Source organism: Numenius arquata, chromosome 1, assembly GCF_964106895.1.
Source record: "Numenius arquata chromosome 1, bNumArq3.hap1.1, whole genome shotgun sequence".
Taxonomy (NCBI): domain Eukaryota; kingdom Metazoa; phylum Chordata; class Aves; order Charadriiformes; family Scolopacidae; genus Numenius; species Numenius arquata.
In genome coordinates, this window is record NC_133576.1 from 10105266 (window position 1) to 10128966 (window position 23701).

Below are 23701 nucleotides of genomic sequence, written 5' to 3' on the forward strand. Positions count from 1 at the left end.
GTAGTTCCTGGAGTTCTGCTGCACCTATGCTGGCCTGAGACTAATGTATAGAAAGGACTGTAGCCTATTGCAAGGGTCTGGCATGAGGATGAGACGCAAAATAGGATGAGATAGTATGGTGCGTTAATATCTTTACCTTCTGTTGATAGGTCACTAAACTTTGTTGACCTCCAACCCTATAGCAGAGCCTTGGCACCCCAGGAGGCTGCTAAAAGACAAAGAATAGGGGCTGAACATAATGGCTGTGTCCTGTAATTGCGTCCAAAGCTCCAAGGTTTGCAAGGATGCATTTGTAGCTCTATCCCAACTCTAGGGCAGCAAGCCTTGGGGCTAACAGTCTCTTCTTGACTCAAACAGGTGAGGAACTCCCTCCTCTGGGGACCTGTAGGTGAGATGATGTTCTCTGGATGGGGTCAGCAGGCGCTATTCACAGGAGGAGAGTCAGGTTTGCAGTAGCTCATTGCAATGCTGGAAAGAACAGAGCCTGCAGTGCTTATGTGAGCTTGCTTTATTTGCCGGGGTTATGAGGATCTATAACAGACTTGAAAACAGGGACTGATGGCTACTGGTAAACAGGGTCACCATACAACACAGGAGTGAGGCAAAAAGAGAAGGAACAGCAAGAAGCAGACAATAAATAAGAATAAATATTCCCTGGTATTCTGGCAGGTCTGAGGGCTACCTTTCCCTCATTTATGCATAGATAAGACTTGAGCTAAGTCTTTCCCAATGGAAAATAAGCCCAATTTACTTTAGTTTTTTTTTTGTTTGAGGTTACATGATAGAAATCTCAAACCCAGCACATCTCTGAAGCTGTCTGCAGGGATACAGGACAGCTGCGCAGAGAAGCTGGGTGGAGTGAAATCAGGGGCAGAACTTAAGTCTGGATCAGATGCGGTGGGTGAGAGGTCCTCCGAAGGGTGGGTGTCAATGTGGGCATGACGCAGGGTGTCTGAACTGTACTGTAAAGTCCTGAGACGTAATGAGCAGTGCTTTGCAGGTCTTCAAGCCTGCATGAGGCTGGAAGCTGCTGGGCCTGTTTAGGGGTGGAGAGAAGGGCCAGTGTGTGTGCTCCTGCTCCCCAGCTCCCCCTCCCCGACCTCCCCTTTCCCTTTCACTCCGGGAGACCCCTACAAGTGACCTGTGTCTAGAGACAAGCGGGAGTGGTAGGTAGGCGTTTCTGTTGTGCTCAACTGAGGATGCTCTTTGCATGGGCTCAGGCTGTGGGCCATGCTTCCGCTGATCTTTCCCTCTCTGTTGCCGTCCTCAGTTCCAAATCTTGAGGAAGCTGTCCCAGGAGCCAGTGGCAACGGCCATGCCATCTGCCGTCACCCCCAGGCAGCTCACTCTGTTGTCATGGCCAGAAAGGATTCCTGGGGGGGGAAAAGACGAGAGGTCAGGAAAAGAAGTGGGGCCTGGGAGGGATGAAGGGGTTGACCACGCTGAGGGCACACATCGTAGGCTGTGTACCTACAACCCTGTTCCTGCACAACGTGTTACAATCAGTACATGGCTGATGAGAACAAACATGCAGCAGAACATTTGTGCCTGGCATACAACCACCACCCATGGGACTGGCCAAAGAACAACGTCCTTGGAAAGATCTGGCTAGTTGAATCCTCATACAACTGCTTTCACCCTGGAGTGAAGGTAGGACTAAGAAAGGGTGGCGTCCTTGATAAGGCTGAGAAATGGCAATTCTGTTGGTGGGCGCATTATAAATTTTTGGAGGCTAGGGGCCACAACTGAAGAAAAATGGCACTTTGGTGAATTCTGTGTATGAGCATGATAGGGTAACCAAAGATGTTGGATGGAAGCTCAGATCCATGCTTAGCTTGGTGCCTGGCCACGATGTGGCACTGTAAGTAGCTGGAACTGGCAAATGGCAGAGTCTAGAAGAAAGTACAAAATGCTACTGGTGCTTATGAGCAGTTTTAGCCAATAGGAACCTTAATGCTCCTTTCCCCCTTGAAATAGTGTTGTTTAAAGGCTTGACTTCCTTAACATTAAACCCAGTAGTTCTACACAAAGAGAGTTGTACTAGTTATGGTGTACTCCTTAAGTGTGAGGAGACTTTGATGGGTTTCAGTCAGCATAGGATGTGTCCCTTTTAGAAAAAATAAAGGCATTTTCCTTGCCTTGGTAGTGACAGAAGACCTTGCAGGAAATGACAGAGGGACCTCCAGGAGCCACTCACCCACACGCTCTGCTTTCAGGGAGTCCCAGATGTTGCAGTTGAAGTCATCATATCCAGCAAGCAAGAGGCGCCCACTGCGGGAGAAGGCGACTGATGTGATTCCGCAGATGATGCTCTCATGAGAGTACACTATAAGCTCCTGGTCTGCCCGTAGGTCAAAGAGACGGCAGGTGGCATCATCTGACCCGGTGCAGATGGCTTCACCATTAGGGAAGAACTGAGGGGGGAACACACACCAGATTTTAATCAGGCCTTGCAGATTTCTACAACTCTTCACCTCTCTGCTAGCCACCAGGAAGCCATGCAGGTAGGAAAACCCTGTAGGACAAGACACTGGATCATAAAAGTTGAATCTGAAGGGGAACACTGATGCTTCTCTCTCCTAAGACCTAGTAAACCCCTTTCACCTCAAGAAAGCAAATGACCTAGGGGCTAGAGCTATTGCAAGACATCCCAGTGCTTGAGGAAGGATTATTGTCTCTTTAACTTCAGCTGTTATTTTGGGGTTTGACAAGTGTCCACCCATTATCCCCTAGATGGGGTCTGGCATGATTCAGAACTACAAGAGCCTTCCTCTTTGACCCTCATACTCCAACCTTCTCATCCACACCCCTTTTCTGTGTCCTTGCCCTGAGAAGCAAAAAAGAGCTCCTCAGGGGCAGGAAAGGCAGAAAGCCATACAGCTGGCGGTGTAGCCATGGGACAGGTGAGAAAAGCTGTGCTAATTGAAGTCAGTGGAGAGTGGTTCAAGCAATGGACATTGCAGGAAGCTGGCAAGCTCATTTGGTTAGCCACACGGGACTAAACTGGCACGTTTCTTGTCCTGCCACCTCTAGGGTTCCGGTTTGAATCCTTGCCTCTGGCCCCCAAATGTCTGTGCTGCCTCCTGTGAAGATTTCATCTTCAGAAGATCTCCCTATGATCCCAAGTTCCCACCTCTGCTGTCTGAAGCTGACCAAGACCCTCAGCTGAGCTAGGTATTCCTGCTGCCTCACTTGTGTCTTGCGCCAGGGCTCCTGGAGCATGCCTGAGCCATAGTTCCCAGCAGCTGCTATGAGTAAAGCTGCACCAGCACCTGTGTTAGGGTGCTGAGCTCCGCAGACCACAGTGCAATTGCCGAGTCCAAGCAGTGCTTTGAGTCAGACCTAGGTGCTTTGGTGCCACGGTGCCCGGGAAGAGCCAGCCTCCAAAATTCAGTGAACTCAGGCCCTCCCTGCTTCAGGTTGGATCATGGGGCCAAGATCTCTTGAGACCCTTGTTCCCCACGTGACTGTGACAGCTTCTTTCAACCTTGTCCCAAGACCTTGTTTCAGAGTTGATCCACCCTCTGCTTTCCTTGCCTCCCCACCACGCAGGCAGCATACATACGCAGATGGCGTTGATATCAGACTCGTGCCCTGAGAAGGTCTGACGGCAGGTGCCCTCCCGCACGTCCCACAGTTTGGCAGTAGCATCGCAAGCCCCAGAGATGAAGAGTTTGAAGTCTGGGGAAACGGCCAAGCTCATACAGTCTCCGGTGTGTCCTAGGAACACAGTCTTCTGCTGCCCTGTCTCAATGTCCCAGAGCGCGCTGCAGGAGAGGAGAGAACTTCTCAGAGCCAACCCAGGCAGACCAGACCTACAGCTGGGCTGAAGAGCTGTCCCACTTGCAAAGAAAAGGAGGCAAGCCATGGGCTTGGCTACAGCACGGGAAAATGGGCGAAAGTATCGCTGGAGTCAGCTCTATACAACAGGAGATACCTTCACAGCTGTTGCTGGTCATACCTTTGCCAAAGCAGCACTAGACTAAAGCTGGGGGTGTGTGAGGTTTGACCGTATTCCCATAACTGCAACAGCTGTAGGGAATACTGAGGGGAGGTAAGAGGGACCCACAAGCAAACGGCTGAAAAAGGTCTGCTGTATCCACGCTTGTAGGATGCACGGGCCATGTTCACTGGGATCCCACGTTACAGCCAGGCAAACAACCCCTGTGTAACCTTGACTTCTGGTGGAAATACCACATCCTGACTCATCCTGGGTCAAGGGTTCTTCCAAAGCAAGTGTTGGGATGGGGTGGGAATGAATAAAGACTCAGCATTGCTCAGAGTCACCCCACGGCGAGACCTGAGAGCCAGGAACCAAAGGATCCAGGCACTGGCTTTGCAGGTGTCCCTTACACAATGGGAAAGACTTGAGAAGTGGGGTGTGTATGTGAGCTCCACATAAATTTACAATGTTTTCTGTCCTGCGATAAATGACACTGTCCTTTGTGAGAGCTGACATGGTCCCTACTGTTTCACCAGCAGACCTACATCTTGACCTGACCTCAATTGGGAAAAGAAGCACCCGTTCTGCCAAGGGAGGAGGAAGGGATCTGGCTTCCTAAGGTGCTCTGTGTGGCCTCCCCATGTAGAACCTATTTGTCCTTAGGTAGTGGTTTGCTGCAGAGCAAAAGGACTTCACTTGCTGACGTGTGCTGTGCCTCTGAGAGCCAGAGATCATGCCACTGGGATGCAGAAGATAACACTCACCATGTGGTATCCCCAGAGCTAGTCACAATATTGTTGTCATCAAGAAATCGGCAGCAGGAGAGGTAACCTGGGAGGTGGGAACAAGCAAATATGAGAAACGGGGCAGGGTTAGAAGACTGAGGCTTGGAAGCAGAGAGCACCCAGGTTGCAGGCAGGTGGCACGCACACCTGTATGGGCTGAGAGCTCCCTGCTCACTTTGACGTTGCCTTCACGAGTCTTGAGGTTGTAGATGGAGCACATGTTGTCAAGGCCCCCACAGGCCACAAAATTGCCTGAGGGGGCATAGGCACAGGTCATGACCCAGGAAGAACGCAAAGGGATGGCATGAACCTGGGAGGACAAGAAACCGTGTCGGGTCTCTGGCAGCAGAGAGAGGAGGGCAAGGGCAGCAGCTCTGCGGGGACCCACTCCAGCATCCTGGCTTCCTGCAGCCACCTGACTCCTACCTTGTTAGTTGTGTATGTGTCCCACACAATCAGTTTCCCATCTTGTGAGGCACTGACCAGAAGTCTGTGAGAGAGGAACAAGACCGCGTTAGTAGCTCTCTTCCCATCAGAGCCTTTTTGCCCTTCACGCCCACGAGCTGCCCTGCACCCGGCAGGTCAGCTGCACCTCTCTCACTTGGAGTCCGTGGACCAGTGCATGGCGTAGATCTTGGCCAGGTGCCCACGCAGGGTCCTTCGGGTCCGCATCTGGATGCGGCCAACAACCTCCACTCCAGATACAATCTGAGGAAAGAGTGTGGGGAGAGAAAGACTTAGTCTTGGACTGGCAGGAGATTTACTGCTCCCCACATTTCTGCCTCCTAACTCTGCTTCCCAACTGGAGAGAGTCCCCCTTGGAGTGGTGCTAGCTGACCACACCACACACTCACCTGCCCAGCCAGCCCTGTCCCTTACCTGAGCAAGTGTTGTGTCTGCGCAGGCTTTCCGGGCATCCTGGAGAAGAGACAGGAGCAGATAAGATGGAAAAAAGCCGTGTGATGAAGGTAACAGCAAGTGAAATTCTGGGGCATACCCTGGGGGCTGCTAGAAGTAGAAACTGTGGCTTTGCCGGGCTTGGATTGTGGCCAGCACAGGGGGATCTTGGTCTGTGACTAGGGCACCTCGGCACCAGTCAGACATCAGGAAGGTGAGGCAAAAGCTGCTCAGCATCCAGTTCCCCATGCAACACCCTTTCCATGAATCATCCCGCCTGGCAGAACATCAGCTGCCTCCCAGACAGAGGAGGTCCTGGGGACACACTACACTCTTTGGGCCCCTGCAGACACAATGCCGGTGGCCACTTCCTTCTCACCATTATACTGTCCCCTCTTCTCTCCCTTCCCCTCCCCATCACCCCCCCCCCCCCCATGCTATGAAGATGTCCATTAAAGGGCTGTGCGGAACTGCAGAGGGCTCCAAGGATCTAGATGGAGAAAGTTCAACTCCAAGTTGTAACTGAGGAGGAGAACTTGGACACGGGGAGCGGGGGGTAGGCACCCCTCAGCAGTTTCATGGCTGCTGCCAGCATTACCGCAATTTGCTTCTTCAGCTGCTCAGCCTCCTGCTTCATCTGCTCCATTTCCCCCATCTTTCTGACCTAGGGGTGGCTCCTCCACGTGGGGCAGCCTTGATTCTGGGGAAACAAATCAAAGGAGAAAGGTGTAAGGTAGAAAGGCAGAATATGGCTGCTCGGTTATGCAAATGTAGGCATCTCTAATGAAGGCTGAGCAACTGTTTCCTGGCTGAATGCTTGGTAATGTTGTGCTGTATCTAGTCAAGGCCCTTAGCATTTGGGAAGATCGTAGTGAGCCTGATCAAAGGTCCGTTTGGTCTTGTATCCTGCTTACATGTACACTGGGAATCTGAAGACCTCCAGAGCCTCTTGCTGAGGTTCTGGCCACACTCGTTCCCTCACCGCTTTATTTTTAACCTCTCCATTCCAAGCCCTACCAAGTCCTGGGTCCTCTCCATCAGGTTGTCCCTGTCCGTGGCCAAGCTGTCCATCTCAGTTCCAGGAGGAGGAAACTTGATGGGAGGAGCCCAGTGGCTATTTCCTATTATTTGTCCTAGGGAAAGCATCATCAGGCAGTGCCCACCAGCTCTTTGACCATCAAGGAAATCTGGGGGCTGAGGTGCTCTGTCAGGGTTCCCTTATAGTTTCCCATCCAAAAAATAAAAAATTAAAAATAGGTGAATGCCTAGGGAAGGATCTAAGAGTAACATAAGCAGATAGTGGTATTTGTCCTATTTTCCTAGTCCCAGATTTTCATTGATGTCCAAAGCTAGAGGCAGCATTACTGTATGCAAATCCTCGATGGACTTTTCTTCTATGCATTTGTCCACACAATTTTTGTGCCCATGCCAAAGTTTAGCGTCCTCAGTGCCCCATGGTGACGACTTCCACAGCTTAGCGGCAGGCTCTGCAGAATCCCCAGTTCTGTTACAATGGCACTAGTTCCACTTGGTGGTCCTTAGCTTTTGAGTTGGAAGAATCAGCAAATAACTATTTTCTATTCACCTCAGCATCATCTGGTATTTTATAGATCTTTGTCATATCCATCTTCATCCATCTCTTTTCCAGACTGCGGAGCCCACTTAGTCATTCCTTCCATGTAAGCTGTTACATCCTATTAGCTCTGTTGTTCTCCGAGCCCTTTTGAGTTGTTTACAGCATATAGATGATATGTTGTTGCAGAGGGAGCAGTGAACCAGAACTGTAATCCATATTCAAGATGCAGGTGCACCATGTGATTACACAGCATCTCTGTTTTGTTCTCTCTTTCTTGTTACGTGCACTTAAAACTTCACCAGTGATTCTAGCATCTCCCACTCTTGTAGACAAATCTGGTCTTTAATTGCTTCAATCGTTCTCCTGGGTAGGTGTGAGTATCCAGATGCGCTCCAGGTGTTGTTCATCATTAGAACTTTGCCCCAAGACCAAGAAACACTACAGCAGCACCTGCAGAATTTCTCCTAGTCCCTGTTGGTCACATCGCCTCCATCCCCTTCTGGCCTGTTGCCTGAAGGCATCATTTCTTCCAGCCAATGGGGCTCTGGGTCCTTCCACACTGCGGTGCTCTCTTGCTATGAGCAAGCACATGCAGATAGCTCCCAAGTCCCACCTTTGGTCACTGCTTCATAGAGCTCTTTGGATTTCCCCTCAGAATCCCCGTCCACTGAATGTCTCTGTGGCTTTCCTGGCTGAAGGATGGGGAAAGACCAGCACCTGACCTGGGCCCTTTCCACTGTTGGTTTTTTCTCTCATTTTAACAGAACAGTGATGAGGCTGTTCTTCCCAGCAAGGATTCATAACTGCACCAGGTTGAGTGATGGTGACCATGAAAGCCCACCTGCATGCCCTTCTCCTCCTTTGGGAAGGCGTTGGGAACCCCACACCTTCTCTCAGCTAACTGACAGGATGGAAAGATGGTGGGGAAAGCCTTGAAGCTTTCAGTAGGAGGTTGCACATCCTCCTTATCTTGTGGCATTTTCCTCTCAGCTTCAGTGTACAGTCAAGCTGTGGAGACCATGTCCAGCTCTAGTCACTGCCTACCAGCACACCAAGTGGCAAACCTGAACTTCCAGCCACCCTATGGAGACCAGCCCTACCATTGTGGTCCACATCTTCCCCTTTCTCAGTTCTCCACAGGACTGATCCTACCTCCCTTCCAGCAACCCTAAACATTGGATTACGTTTCCCTGCTCCCTTACCTCTTCAGTCTGACTCTGTCCTTCCAGTGTCCTCTGCTTGGTCCCCAGGCTCTCCGGTCTGTTATTTCGCACACCTTTGGCCACCTGAGATCATCGTCCATCCACCTGCCCTAATCTGTCTTTGTGGACTTCTGGTTTTGCCCACTCAGACCTGCATGGAGATGGGAGCCTCGTTCTCTCTTCCTCCCAATTCCTGCCCCAGGTGAAGCTGGCCACACGCGTCCTCCTCATTGCCCATCGCATCCCCAGTCTTCCTTGCACCGCTCCTGCTTTTTTACCAATCTTTTCCCTTCCCCAGGCGTTTCCTTCTCAACTCTGGCACCAGCATGGGAGCACCAGTTCACAGGCACCTGCTCTGTGACATTGCAGAACCAGACGAGGGGCTTTTGGAGCCGGTGGGCAGACCAAAGGGTAGGGGCACGACATTGAGGACGGATAAAAAGGACTAAATATAGAGAAGGTGCAGCTCAGGCTCAGGACTCTGTCCGAACCTTTAAAACCCTTTGAGAGAACACTCTAAATGAGGTTGGGAATTGTTCTCAGCCTCAGAAGGACAAAGTGCCACAGACGAGCGATAATAATAGCTCCAGCTTCGCCTGTTGCCTCCACCCATCACATCCGAGTGCAATTTGTGGAGAGTGAGTTACCTGGTCCCCAGCGGAGTGCAGCTGCCTCCCAGGAGGACCACAGCAGGTGTGCAAAAGAGCAGCTTGTCATGGTCATGTAAATTTAGGACAGGAAATGGAGGAAACAAATTGGGGAAGAACAGAAGAAAGGGGAATGGAGCTGGGAGTCTGGCCAAGGCACGTTCCTGCCGTGACCAGCGGGATCTGCACATTTCTTGTGGATCTGTGGATCCACGGATCAGCTCACGGCTGCTCGTGGTAGCTGCCCAGCTTGGTTTTAATGGGAAAGGCTTCTAAATGGTGCACGCTCAGTGCTTTCTGGAAGTAAGGGATCTTTAAGGTGGATGCTAAGCAGTAGAGGAAACCAAGTCCTTAGGTACCTTTGAAAAAGCAATTCACCACCACCATTGCAAAAGAGCTACTGACAGGAGGACCTTGGCACCAGGACTGGTCCAGAGTTGTGCCTCCTACAAGCATCACCGAAGAGCACAGCACAGCCAAACAGAGCTTGGACTTAGTCAGCTCATGCCAGCCCTCTTCTCAGCTCTGCCTTAGCTGTGTTCATCCAGTTCACAGTTCTTGGATTTTTGGAACCACGTTTCATTTCTTCTGCTCTCCAACATGACAGTTCTTTCCCCTCCTGCCTTTTCTGACAAACTTGCTGGAGGCATCTGCTGTAGCACTCCTGTCTGTGGGCAACCTGACCCATCCTCAGCCCTTGAGTGTCTGCTTGTAGCAGAACAAATGCCTCTACTGTGGCATGAGGCTGAGGGGGTTCTAGAATCACCCACCTTCTGCCTTTTGCTGCCACGCCATGACTTTTCAGGTCAGTGGCTATATGTCCCCTGCACCACTCCATGGTGGGGGCCCAGCCTGCACCCCAGGGGCTGTCATACCGAGCATCACTCTCTTGTGGGGATCGGGGAGCAAGTGATGGGTGGGAAGAAAGGGGAGGTGAACCCCCTTATTTCCCATCCTCTGGGTAGCTTCCCCCACACTGTGTAGGGAGCGGTCCCTCAGTGGGGTCCTGGGAGAGGGCTGTAAATAGAAAAGGGAAAGGTGCAGGAGGGAGGACGGAGTATTAATAGGCAGCATCCCTGGCTCTCTGTGTAATCCCTGGATGGCCTTACTTGCTCGCCCTGGTGACCCTGGGCTCCTTGCAGAGCCGGATACAGAGATGATCCCCCTCTCCTGTGGTGGAGATCAAAGGCCAGGGTAAAATTACCCTGCTCTGCTCCTTGGTTTCTGAGGGCTCCTTCTCCATCCAGAAAAGCAGCCAGCTGCAAAGAGGTGTGCACAGGGAGTGCAGGACTGTATATGGGTGGTGAGTGCAAGGTCCCTCAGAGGAGGTGCTACCCTCCTGTTCCACTCTGGAAATTGGTGAGATTTACCTGCCAAGGGCAGAACAAGCAACTCCATCCTGTGCAAAGCCCTTCATCGTCATAAAGACATCTCAGCGCTAACCGCAACTCCTTCTCCACCATGATCATTCCCCCATCCCACATCCTCAGATGGGATCAGCCCACGTACAAAACCTCCCCACAGCATCACACCAAGAAACCCAGTGTCCTAAGTGCCAGGCTCATCAAGGTGACCTCGGGCATCACAACAAGGCAGCATCCTTACCGGGATCTGTAGAGCGAGGTGGGTTGCAGTCCTCCCTGGGGGTGGGACCTTCACGGCCTGCCTCCTCTGCTGAGAATGGCTCCCCGCCGGCCAGAAACCCCTCGCCCCTGTGCGGTCTCCAGTCAGTCCTGCCTGTCCACCCAGCGAGTCCTTTGCTCCCTCTCTGCTCCTCAGCCTCTCCCAGGACTGATCTCCCCATGGGGAGCTGGAAGGCTGTGGACGGGAGGGGTTGGGGGAGGGCTGAATCCAGGAGCGGCGTCAGGCAAATTAAATCAGACACCAGAGACTTGGGGAAATCGGATTGGGACGTAATGCAAAGCAGGTGGATGGGGAGGGGTGAAAAGAGAGAGTAGCACACTGCTCCTGAAGGGAAAGAAACCATCACAGGCGGATTTGACTCCCTCTGTTTAAACCAGCAACAAACTAATAAAGTGAAGATTAGCCAGAACAGGCTAGGATTATCAGTCACTGGGGCAGGGCTTGCTGCACCTCACCGTCCACAGGAATTCCCGTTTTCCCAGTAACAGTGTGCCATTTGTGTCCTGGGCAGGGTGGGAAGAGGGATGCTGCCACCCATGGTGTCCCCGCCAAGGGAAAAACCACGCTAAGGGCTAGGGTCACACCGTCTCCGGGCAGCAAACTGGGGTCTGCATGGGGAAAACAGAACTGGGCAGAGAGACCAGGGGTGGCAAGACTTGGTGGCATGCCTTTTGGCAGCCACTTTAGTGGGATGCTGCGAGGGGATTATCTTGGCCTCAATCTCTTCTAATCTCTCCCGCGGCTTTGGCCCAAGCCCGAGATAAATACCTTTTAACGGATCTCATCTGACGTCAGGAGGCCATCAGTCTAATCACCCAAGCCACCTTTGGGCAAAGCAAGCCAGAGATGTGGACACTGGCCCCTCACCCCCCAACACATCCTCGTCAGGATGTGCAGGAACCATCCAGTGCCCCACATAAATCATTGGGATGGACGTGTGAGTGCCAGGGTGCAATGGACCTCCAGGTGCCAGGGAGAGGGAATTTGAAATGCACACATCAAATTGTCTTTTTCCTGTGACCCTGGGGAGGACGGGAGGGAAAAAGGGTTGCCAATGCAGGTTTCCCAAGCTTGCATGTTAAGGAAGTGCCTGGATTTAGACTGAGGAAAGACTTCCCTTTCCATGGAGCAGGGCCACTGTGTCAACAGCGATGAGGGGATCACCCACTCACCTCTTACACCACTGGCCCTACGGATTTCTTCCATCTGAGCTGTAGTTGGGGTCTCCAAGCACAACTCTCATCAAGGCCTGTGTCTGCCACAACCACAGGTTGATCTTTGGCTCTAGTGCTTCCCAGGAAAAGGGTCACTGCTCTTTTTGATACTCCACATCCACCCCATTCAATTCCTGTTTGGCTACAATATAATCCCATCTCGGGACACTAATCCCTGGGCAGTGACAGCAGATTGTCTTTCTATCAGGGTGGAAAATGATAAACAAAATATCTCTTGTGCTTTCAGGGGCAATTTGGTGCATGGAGCAGAAAAAAAAAAAAAAGGAAAGCAAGAAAGGTCTTGCTGCAAGGAAACGTGAGCGTGCACTGCTTTTTCTTAAAGGCACTCCCCACCCTTCCCAGGGGTTAGTCATGGCAGAGCTGACTTTCTCTCTTGCTCTCCCTTATCGGAAGTAGCTGGCAGCTGGACAAATACTTTGTTTTCTTTCACCCAGGGCTCAATCTCCTTCTACCATTTGTTAATTAAATTTCCATCGGCAACGAGTGTGCATGTCTCCCTCCTGGTGTACAGACTCGAGCTCCCACCAACATCTGTGTCCAGCACTTTGCTTTTATTCCATATGTTCACAGCCCCTCACCTTCCCTCTCAGACCAATTGTGAGTTTCTGGAGTTTGCAGGTGCCTAGGAAATTCACAGGCTTCTGCTTTGAGTTCCTGAATGTTGCACAGCCCTTGCTGAAAGACCCCAGGCTCCTCCCCCCCTCTTGGATTTCATCCTGGATGACCAAGAAGCTGGCACTGAGGACACCCTGCTTTTTTACTTCTGAGGAATACAAACATGTTGGTGAGGAAGTGAAGAAAGTTCCTGGTGTCACTGACTTTAATATGTCAGGGACTTTAATGTCCCTGCTACCATTTTTCAGCTGCTGGGATGTCACAGAGAAGAAAGCTGCATCCCTCCCCATCACTACGTCTTTAGCATGCTAATACACTTCTCCAGACCTCTGTGGTCCCGGTGCTACCAAGACCTGCCAGGCCACAGTGTGTGCCAGCCCTGCCCCTGCGGCCCTGTGTACTCAGAACTCATCTCTGGCCCGCAGCTCCTTGGGTTGCTGCGTCCTGTCTGAGCCAGGCTTGTGTCTCCGGCTCGTAGGCCTGGCTCCGCTGCTGGAAACGGGAAGCTCTGAGGAGGATCTGCCACTGTGCTCAGCCTGACGTTCTTCTTCATCAGGCTGGTCTTGCTCCATAGCCCTCCGCTCCATCAGCTCCTCTGCCTTCACCCGCTCCTGCAGCCACAGACAGAGATGATGTGAACCCCTCACTGCTAGGGTCTTCATCCTGCTCACAGGGGCTGACAAGACACATCTTGTCTTTGCCACATCCATCCAACCCTCCCAGAGCCCATTCTCGCTTGCGGAACCCATCACAGGCTGGCCCCCCTACCAGGCACCTTGTCAGAGGACAACCCCCAGCTGCTGCACTAGGCCATGCCCCCTGAGAAAGACCACAAGCCGCTCCTCAGAGGGATTTGATCTAACTCGGAGGTACTCTTATCCGTTTCTCCAGCACGGTCCTTTACCTGCTCAGCGTGCTCCTGGGAGTGTGTGTACCAGAGAGCAATGGCGCAGCGCCTGCCGCGGCTCACTGCCCACACGCCGTGGGGGTTCTCCTTGCCAGAGCTGAAGGCTACCAGCCTCCCACACTTAGGATGCACCTCAGCCTGACAGGAGAGACAGAAGAGACAATGAAGCCAGCAGCCCTCTCCTCTGGGGTATAAGGTCATTGTGGAGAGGTAACTGTGCTGCTGGGAACATGGAACACCAGGCATCCACTGCCAATGTATGAGCAAGGTAGACATTGGGGATGGTAAGGGAGAACCAGAGGGACAACCTACGTCACAGACACCCACAGACTGCAAGAGCCTGGAACATCTCAGCTAGAAAGGAGTTAAACCTCTCCTCTGTCTGAGATTTGCCTCAATTTGCCTTTAGCTGTCCCAATTTGAATCTGCCCCAGCACCAGCACTGGATTCTTTTAGGAGCGTTGGGCTCCAATAACCAACTAATTTCCTTCTGCCCAGACTAAGTCCCACCCTCAGTCCTCCCTCCTTCTTCTGGCTGGTCCCAGACTTACTGTGACAGTCACAGTGTCCATTTCAGTGAAGAAAAGGCCCCCACCTTGGAAGTCATCATTGAGGTAGAGAATGCCACTGTGGACAAAAAGAAAGAGGACATATGGACGGTGAAGCTCATTCCTCCCAGGTGCTTCCCCACACTCCTTGCCACAGCAGGCTGTGGCACCTGAACGATACCACAGCTTCAAAAAGCGACCAGACCAGTTAACAGGAGAATCCATCTGGGGGTGTTAAATACAGCAGTGCCTAACTCAGGGGAGGGCCTGAGCTGCAAGCCACAGGAGGCTAGGAGAGTATGCCAGGGAGTCAGTTCTACACGCTTGTCCTGCTTTGTTTTGTTTTGTTTTTTAATCCTCTACAGCATGCATCTGTGGCACTGTTGTGACAACACCCTGGGCTAGATGGACTTTTAGTTCTGACCTGGCATGACGTTATGTTTTAACGCTGGAAATAAGCCAAAGCCTGGAAGAGGAGACTGATCAGCAAAGCAAGCCATGTCTCAAGAGTCAAGGAATTTTAGGGTCATGTAAGAATGGTGAAAAAGAAGCTTAGTGCATGCAGAAAAAGAAAATTAGATTAAGAAATTTCTTTACTAATGTTAGATAAAAAGAGAAGTAGTGAGGCCACTGTGCACTGCAGGTGAGACAACAGTCAACTAGGTGAAAGAATGGACCATGAACTACTTGCATTCCTCTTAGTATTCAATTACGCTGATAGAAAACGTCAGATGAACAAGAGAGGCTCGTTAATGGGACTTGGAAAAAGAAAAAGAAATCAACACTGTGGCTGCTGAAGTACAACATTAAGGACACGATGACAGTGAGAGGATTACCAGCCCTGAGACCCAGGAAGTTATAGCTCTTCTGCCATAGAGTTTTTAATAAAACTGTGAAGTCAGGGTGGTAACATGACTGGAGAGAAGCAAGGATAGCTCTCACATGCACAAAGGGGCAGGAGGATAGGGATAATGGTTGAAGCATAAACAGGCTTGCTAGCCTGACCTCAGTAGTCTGTAGGGCTTCAGATTCCATTTCTGAGGAGACAGATAATTAAAGGTCAAGAGGTAAATGGAAAACAGTCTTAAAATGTAACACGGGTATACTAAAAGCAGATCGGGCTAGCCACACAATCTTTGACAAAGCAGTTGATTTGCCAGGAAAAGACAATGTGCTCGATCTCAGCAGTTTGGACTCTGGTAAAAGTACTCAGAACGGTGCCACTAGAGAAATTACTAATGAACACAGAGAAGGTGAAGAGCACGTGAACATTACACAGTGACTAGTGCACCACTGCCACCCAAAGGAGCACTGTTCGCCTGGAGGAGGATCACCGGGACTCTTGGACCCCTGGCCCCAATCTTGTTCAATAATTTCATTAATGACCCTCGCACAAATACACAGAAGAGATCCAGGAAGTTTGGAGCACAGGGACCTGTTTCAAAAGGACACTGGAAGAGCTCAGCTCTTGTGAGTTGGTTGGTCAATCACAATTCACTCTGCAAGAGGACAGGAATACTCCTGGAAGTAATTCAGTGGCATAGATCCCAGGAAGATATTTTAACATATATTCAAGTAGAAGTGAGAGAAGCCCGGGGAGGAGTGAGGTGACAGGACAGCTTTCCCACAGGAGGGACAGAGATCTAACCTGTTACATGACAGAGCCTGGTAACTTTACAATCTGACTATACCACGTCAACATCTGTATCAGAAGGGAAAGGGACTCAATGATACTGGAATTCCCTGTAAGTCCCACATCCTTACTACAGGCTGCTCAGAGAAGATTTCGCTTTGGGTACAGCTACCACTCAAAAAAAGGCAAATAAGATTTCCAGATGCCCAGGGATGGGATGATAAATAGGAGGAATCAACTGTAGTCAACTGACCTCATTTGGCTGCAGCATGCCACAGTGTCACTAAAATATATTTCAGGTTCTTTCACAGAAGAGTAACAAAATCTGCCATAGGCTGGAAAAAAACCCTCTCACATAAAATGGAAAAACCCAACACAAAGTATTGGCAGTGAATCTTGAGAGTTGAACAGAGAGAATAGTCTCAAACAAAGGAAATCCAAGGAGCTTGGCTCTCCCTCTCCTGTAATGCACAGAAGACTGTGAAAGACAGAACTTGATTAGAAGAAACCGACTGTCATAAGGACCGGCAGTGGACTGTAGTACCCATTAGACAACAATTTGGTATCATGGTTCTAGTCTGTGCAGCCTCCCAGCCTTGTTCTGCTCTCCATTAATGCTGGCTGTGAGGAGGGAGAAATGGCAGATCTTCTTCCCAGACCTAGGGAAGGTGTTTCACACCTCACTCTGAAGCCACCGATGCAGCCTTCTGCCTGACGCTACAGTCCTGGCTGGCTTTGAGCCAACAACCCATCACCTGGTTTCTATAAGCTGAGCTCATCCTCTGATGGGGCCGGGGAGATGTTCTGATCCCCACATGATGTAATGCAGGCCCCCTTCTTCTCTTACCTGTAGTCCCTGTACACGTAGGCAGGCGGTTCTCTCCAGCACTCTTGCCCCTCAGGATCCAAAAGACAATTATCAGCATGGACAGGATGACTAAGATCCATGCGACCTTCCTGTTCCCCTGAAAAGGGAAATTACAAAAAAGAATATGGGCATTTTCAGATCCAAGAAAGAACAAGGCAGACGGAAAGGGGCACGGTGAGAGTAAAGGGAAGAGAGTCCCCTGAGAGCACACAGCTGGGACTGAGAAGACTCTCTGGGAGACAGGGACTAACAGGGTGAAAGATTCTTTACCATCTACAGCCGTGCGGCACACAAGATGTGTGAATGAGAAATGGAGTTTCTTGTCAGGAGTAAAATAGGACTCTATGATTTTTCGTGATTTCTCACTGGCCTGCAGAAGCAATTTGGCATCTCTCCAGTCCACGTCCCCATTCTGGGCCAGCTACAAGCGAAAAACAGACCTGTTAGAATACTTACATAGACAGACACTCAGAAATGGTACACGTACACAGTACAGAAGAAGAGACCTGTGTAAAGTGCTCTGGTCACACATGTAAGAAAAGAACATGTTTCCTCATGTAAATACAAGTCAGGAGCACACCTGTACAGCACAGTAATTCTTTCCATTCAGCACAAGAAGCCACATCCGAAATGCAGCATCATTTTGTGTCCCCCAGTACACAAGGGACACTAGCAAACTGGAGTGAGTCCTCAGAGAAGGGTCTTAAGATGGCAGGGGTGTTGGAGCACATGACATAGAAACAGAGGCTGCAAGGGCTGGGTTTCTTCAGCCTAGAGAAGAGAAGGCCAAAGGAGGATCTAACTACAGTCTCCTTCCACCTAAAAGGGGTTATAGAGAAGATGGAGACAGTTTCTTCTCAGAGGGACACACTGAAAAGACAAGAGACAACAGGCAAAAGCTGCAGCAAGGGAAATTTTGGCTAGATATAAAGAAAAATTTCATCCTCCTGAGAGTGGCACAGCACTGAAACAGGTGTCTGGAGAGGCTGGGGAATCTCCACCCTTGGAGATGTTCAGGACTTGCCTGCGCAAAGCCTTGAGGGATCTCACCTAGCTTTGGAATTAGCCGTGCTGCATGCAGGGAGTCAGACTAGAGATCTCCAGAGTCTCCTTCCACCTTAATTTATTCTCCAATTCTAAGCTAAGCATGTCTGTAAGACTACTGTATGGGGACAAGTAGCATTCCTGAAACTGTCTCAAAGGAGAGAAAGCATTTGTCAAGCCCTCCATGTACAAAGTGCCCCAATGTGATTGTGGAAGAAGAGGGTCAGGGGAGACCACACATGTGCTTGTGAGGAAGATAACACACCCATGACACCATCCAGAGTGCACTTCACAGAGAAAAGTGCTCAGGTGGCAAACACTCTTTCTGGACAATCAAGGAGGTGGCAGACTCACAGAGTAAGACTGCACACTTACCTGCATGGCCTTCAAAACAGTTAACCCTTCAAATCTCTCATGTGGGGTGTGAGGAGACCGTCTTGTCCGGTAGCCATCCCCTGCTTCTCCTGCTGCCTGGAATAGAATGATACACATGACACACATTAGGTTGCCATCTCTCCTCCATGGAAACATACAGGAGCTCCTACAAGCTCCTACAAGACCCAGGCCTCACCTTTGTCAACCGGAGAAGGTCCTTACACTCAGACTCCGTCAGCACTCTGTCAAACACAACCCTCTGGGTTCCATTCATCCGACGGGAATCCATCGTGACAGCAATACCCTCAAAAGGCAAAGGACCTGCTGAGAAGCAAGTACAGATAGGCATGAGCAAGCTTTGGACAAGAAGCCCTCAGACACCAACCCCCAGCCTGGATAAGGAAGTGGAGAGACACCATACATTCTCTGAGAAGACAGGACAGTTCCCCAGAAGTGCCCGTTCCTCGCAGACCTGGGCCACTTGCACCCCTCACATGCTTCAGGGGAACCAGAGCATCAGCTGGGGAAGCTGGCCTACAGCGAGTGCTTCAGGAGCCAGCAGAAACTTGGGGCTTGCTGGGAGAGCAGCAGGGAGCTGGGGAAAGTTGTGGATCACAGCAGCAGAACAGGTCCAGGCTACTGGGGTGAGGCTCTGGAGAAAAGAAGCAGGTAAACACCTCCATCAACCCTCCTTTCAATCACACATCTTATCCCAGAATTATCTCCGGTGAATCTTTCTACTTTCTTCAGCCCCAAAGAGAAGCAATGGGTATTAGTTTGGTGATCTGATCTTTTGATCTTTGGCCTTTTTTTCACTCCCTTCTGACCTCTGGATGGTCAGGAATGCCACGGCACTCAAGCCCTTAGATTGATCTGCTCTCCCATGAATCACAGCAGAGAACCGCTTGGGGTCACTTCAAGCAAAGACTCCAGGACAGAGCCCTGCATGAGGCTGTGTGTCCACAAATAAGAAGAGAGAACCAGCAAGAACACAGGAGTCTGCACTGCAGTCTACAGCATTCAGCCACAAACCATTTGGACTTGTGTTTTTCAGGGAAAGACTTGCCCAAGCCAAATAGTGTGCTTCCGGTTTCCATTTCCCCCCATCTCTCCTTGTCCCCTTCAGAACAATGTTGTTTGAAGTCAGGCTGGTGGAGTTGAACCAGGTTTGGTGTAGACACTCCAGCCACACTGAACAGGGATCTGCATGTCCACAGGCTTGTCACGTATTCAGGCACCACTGCTCTCAGCTTCTCCAGCCACAGTGCTCTTTGAGTTCCCATCCCAGGGATGTATGCAGTGAGATTTTGCAAGATTATACATGCATCAAAGAGGGAGAAAGAAACAGTGAGAAGACTTGCCGAGCCATTCCAGTCAGTCTGCATCTACGCTAGCATTCAAATGTCTGAGGATGGAAGAAAAGACAGCACTTAGCCTGGTTGACTGCATCCAAGTCCTTCTTCAAGCTCTTTTACTCACCCCTCTTCTCACTCTCTTCCATATCCAGCGTTTCCTGCTTTTGCTTCTCCTGATCCTCTCTCGGGAGGAAGCGAAAAAACAGAGACCAGGGCTGTCAGTACACAGAGCTATGCCTAACCCTCCTCTGTGGTAGCATTTCACATCCTTCATGTTCCCGTTTTGCACATTCCTCAGTAGGTATTACTGCTCCTTGTACCACCCCTGCCAGTCCAACCCCATTCTCTACTTCCAACACTTGTATTTCAGTCCTAGTCAACTTGGCCAACCTTACCTGTATTTTTCCTTTAGGTTTTCAGGAATCAGTTCATCTGGAGTCCAAAGATCCTGGAGGAACAAATGCAGACGGTTCAGTAAACAACAAACTTCTCCCACACTGGATCACATCAAACCACCAGTCCCTTGTTCTGCTTCTCCAGTGAGTATCAGACCAATGGTTCTGGCCTGCTTCTGATGACAGCCAGATTGAGCTAAAGCATATGGTTACAGCACCAGTTTGAAACTAAGTTCAGTCCTGGAGCAGTCCTCATAAGGACCTGGGGATCCTTCTCATCAGCATATGATCCTTTCTGGATCATGTGCTACTGAAGTGAGTTCTGGCAACTGTCTTGGTGAAATCACAGTAGGAAGGTTAAGATGATACTGTTACTTACAGGGTCATTAAAAGTTCCTCCTAGATGCTCCACTGCATAATAAATCAACTTCTTCTCCATCAAAGATCTCTGCACATAATGTTGAATACTCTAAAGGAAGCAAAGAGGCTGTCACACAATCACCCCATGAAAGATAACACTATCCGTGTCCAGGGCAGAAACCTGCCCCAACACACTGCTGTGCACTATGAAAGCCCGGTTCTGTCCTGAAGGGACCTTGCCTGATACAGACTGTAAGTAAACTCAGGCTCCATTTTCTTCTGGAGATGGGCTTGGTGCACATCTGCCATGAAACACATTTCCCTTTTTGTCTCCTCGACTGTGATCCCATCATATGGGACGGGGGAGGGCCAAGCAGTACAGACCTGGGGTTGTAACTACCTCTCTGGCTGAGACAGCTGTGTCCTCTCCCAATTCTGTGAGATACTGTTTCATTTTCTCCAACATTGGCTCATCCGTGGGATAGAAGAGTAAGTAGGAAGCAGCACATTCAGCAGCCAGTGCCTGGTTCCCAACTTGGGCAGGGATAGAACAGAACAAAAATATGTCTCTGAAAGATTTGATGTCAGCAGCAAATATGTATAGGCCAGCAGCACCCAATGCCCTGGTCAAGATCCAGCAGCAGAAGGCCTTACACTGAGTACACATCAAGCCCTGCCTAGTTGGGCCTCTACCCAACAATGGGCAGAGAATACAGGGAATGAGCCCAGTAAAGAATGGGCCAACTTTCAATATTCATTGGGGGCTTGTTCACAGGAGACAGCGAGAGAGCAAGTATATATTTGGAAGAAAGACAGTCCCACCTCCCTCAGCCAATAGACGTGATGAGGGGTCTGGAGGCTTCTTTGAGATACAAGTTTTACCAATGGTGTGACAGAGGAGCCCAGAGACAGCTGGGTCAGTGTGGGAAGGAGCAGAGGTATCCAAGAGAAGAGCTGAGGGACCTGTGAAAGTGACTGACAGGACGACCACTTTCACAACAGGCCGTCAGGTCAGTGAGGACAGGCAGGGCTGAGTCAGGAGTCAACCACTATTGAAATGAGATACATGCACATGCTCTAGATAGGAAGTGGGGGCCCTCATCTGGAGCCAGGTACTGAAAAGGAGGGTACAAAATACACAGCAGATAGTTGGAGCAAGGACTTGAAACGGAGATTGCTGGATAAAAGAAGTGGGAACAGCCACACATTACAGAAGCTGTACAAGAAGACTGAAGTGGACCACAAGTGAGCGGGACCTCTCCCAAGGTGCACACAGGCTTAAGCAAGAGAAGAGAGGTTCTGGGAACAGTTGGGGGGGCAGAAAGGGGAAGACAGAGGTAGAGCTCAGGTCAGTCTGCCGGTTCTCCCCGTGACATGCTGCCCTCCAGGTCCAGAGGCAAAGTGCAAGCTTAGGGGTGCCACAGCATAACCCACGGGGTTGTGGCTCTACTCACCTTGATCATAGGCAAACTGCAGTAAATCAAGATGAGAGGGTATGAAATCTTCCGTGGCAGAAATCCGCCCCGGCTTTGTGGCAATTTCAAGGACGCACTGCTGTCTGCACTTCAAAACCTGAACATAATGGGCTGCAAGAGAGAGAGGCAAGAAAGGCAGTAGCCCACAATTCTTCCAGACAGGAATGCTAGGAAATGGGGCATGTCCAGTGTGGGGAGTACGGCTTTCCTACCCAAACCTCTGTGCCTCTAACGCTACCTGCAATGGCTTCATACAGGCCAGGTTGCATCTCCTCCTCCTCCTCGTCATCTTCATCCTCCCAAGGCCCTTCACACAGGGCACGACATTCTTCCAGTGCCGACAGCGCCTCTCTGAGTGACTCCTCCAGCCTGGCCACAGCCTGCAGGTACTCATCTGCATTGTAGTGCTGCACCCCAGCCTCATATGCTTCCTGTGAAGGATAGATCCAGGTCCCTCATCAGTGTGGGTGACAACCAAAGGATGCTCTGACACTTCCAGTCACTCACAGGGTAGTGGTGACATCTAGGGGCCTGCCTGATCATGCACAGCCCACCAGGCAGTGACAGCAAATCTTCTGGACTTAAGCCAAATATACTTCTCAAAGGCCCTGCAGCCTGTCATAAGTGTCACCAGAAAGTATCTGTGTCACACTTGCAATGGTTTGTCTTCACCCTGAAGAGAAGGCTTCAGGGAGGCCTTCTTGCAGACTTTCAAAGATAAAAGGGGCTTGTAAGAAAGACTGAGCGAGACTTTTGACCAAGGCCTGTAGTGACAGGACAAGGGACAACAGTTTTAAACTGAAAGAGGGTAGATTTAGATTGGAGATAAGGAAGACATTTGTTACGATGAGGGTGGTGAGACACTGGAGCAGGCTGCCCAGAGAAGGTCTGGATGCCCCATCACTGGAAGCGTTCAAAGTCAAGTTGGACGGGCCTCTTGGCAACTTGGTCTAGTGAAAGATGTCCCTGCTTATGGCAGGGGGTTGGGCTAGGTAATCTTTAAAGGTCCCTTCCAGCCTAAATCGTTCTGTGTACGGGGCCCCTGTCTCAAGCCATGGCCCTTTTGTGGGAACAAATCAGGGTCCCAGACCAGTCCCTAGGAAGGGGTAAGAGCTGCTGACGCCTGGCTCTGCATGGAACCCTCACCCAGTGCGGCGTGGCCTCCAGGTCCCGGAAGTTGTCCGACTTCACCCCTGACATACGCCGGTACTTCTCGATGTCCTCCCGCATTTGGAGGTGCTGGGGATTAGCCACGAAGAAGGTGTGGGCGGCGGACACGGCCTGATCCAGCTTCTTCAGCTGCGGAGAGAAGGCAGCAGCGCCTGTCACACTGCCCCCTCTTCACCCCTCACCCCAGCCGCTCCCTGGGGTCACCCACAAGGTTCCTGTGCCCCTCTCCCGGGCTGGCGAGCCTCCTCAGCCGGCCGATGCCCCCCCCCCCCCCAGCTCTGCAGACAGCCACCCTCGCGAGACAGAACGACTCCCACCCCGCTGTGAGGAGCCCACCCCTGGGGCGGTCCCCACCTGGAAGAAGGCCACCTGCAGGTAGTTGTAGGGCTCCCTCTGCTCGAAGTCCCGGCGGATGGTGGGGCTGGCCCGGTGGGCGGAGGGCGCGGCGCCCAGCCGGCGCCCCAGGCAGTGCTGCAGGCAGTCGGCCCGCTGCAGCACCCGGCCGAAGAGGGCGGCCTCCCAGGGCTCCGCCGCCGGCCCGCCGAGGAAAGCCGCTTCCCGGCGGCAGGCGGCGCGGCAGGCGCGGCGGGCCGCCCGCAGCCCCGCGTAGCTGTGGAGGGCGCGTTGCAGCAGCTCGGCCGCCCGCCCCCAGTCCCGGGCGAAGTAGGCCCGTACCCCGTCGGCGTACAGCAGGTCGTAGGGGACCAGCCGGCCCGGCGACGTGGCGGCGGTGGCGGTGGCGAGGAGGAGGCAGAGGCAGCGGAGGGAGGCCATGGCCGAGCTGCCGGGGAGGAGGAGGAGGAGAGGGGGTCCGGGGCGGGTAGGCCCACCCAGGGGGCCGGGCCGGGCGGGCGGTGCCGCCGGTGGGCGGCCGGGCGGGCAGCTGGGCGTCCAGGTTGGGGAGCCGGGGAGAGGGCGGCTGCCCGGGGGCAAGGGCCGCCTCGCCCACCCGCCATCCCCGCGTCTCTCCATGGGAGCCAGCCGAGACCTGCCGCCTCATCGTGGGCGCCTGGAGCAGCCCGGCGTT

General features: G+C 51.6%; 2 protein-coding genes across 2 annotated transcripts; both read right to left on the reverse strand.

The window, feature by feature from the left end:
• Nucleotides 1-1266: 1266 nt before the first annotated feature.
• Nucleotides 1267-6280, reverse strand: GNB3 (G protein subunit beta 3). Its single transcript, XM_074160122.1, has 9 exons — nucleotides 6224-6280; nucleotides 5608-5646; nucleotides 5330-5436; nucleotides 5155-5218; nucleotides 4876-5038; nucleotides 4708-4774; nucleotides 3566-3767; nucleotides 2198-2414; nucleotides 1267-1373 (listed from the first exon to the last, which is right to left on the reverse strand). Exons 1-9 carry the CDS (start codon nucleotides 6278-6280, stop codon nucleotides 1267-1269), a joined length of 1023 nt encoding a protein of 340 aa, XP_074016223.1.
• A 6180-nt stretch (nucleotides 6281-12460) lies between these two features.
• Nucleotides 12461-23448, reverse strand: P3H3 (prolyl 3-hydroxylase 3). The gene is made up of 15 exons (XM_074144334.1): nucleotides 23029-23448; nucleotides 22651-22803; nucleotides 21743-21935; nucleotides 21484-21615; nucleotides 20430-20563; nucleotides 20049-20138; nucleotides 19670-19722; nucleotides 19399-19457; nucleotides 18116-18240; nucleotides 17920-18015; nucleotides 16771-16921; nucleotides 16480-16597; nucleotides 14003-14078; nucleotides 13449-13589; nucleotides 12461-13155 (listed from the first exon to the last, which is right to left on the reverse strand). The coding sequence occupies exons 1-15, from the start codon at nucleotides 23446-23448 to the stop codon at nucleotides 12946-12948; spliced, it is 2151 nt and encodes a 716-aa protein (XP_074000435.1). The 3' UTR covers nucleotides 12461-12945.
• Between the last annotated feature and the right edge of the window lie 253 nt (nucleotides 23449-23701).

Coding starts and splice junctions, on each gene's coding strand:
- P3H3 (XM_074144334.1), bottom strand. CDS start 23,448: ATGGCCTCCCTCCGCTGCCTCTGCCTCCTCCTCGCCACCGCCACCGCC. Junction 21,936..22,650: donor TGGAGGCCACGCCGCACTGG/GTGAGGGTTCCA, acceptor TATCCTTCACAG/GAAGCATATGAGGCTGGGGT. Junction 19,458..19,669: donor AACCTAAAGGAAAAATACAG/GTAAGGTTGGCC, acceptor CTTCCTCCCGAG/AGAGGATCAGGAGAAGCAAA.
- GNB3 (XM_074160122.1), bottom strand. CDS start 6,280: ATGGGGGAAATGGAGCAGATGAAGCAGGAGGCTGAGCAGCTGAAGAAG. Junction 5,437..5,607: donor CAGACACAACACTTGCTCAG/GTAAGGGACAGG, acceptor CTCTTTCCTCAG/ATTGTATCTGGAGTGGAGGT. Junction 2,415..3,565: donor CTGATATCAACGCCATCTGC/GTATGTATGCTG, acceptor TTCCCCCCTCAG/TTCTTCCCTAATGGTGAAGC.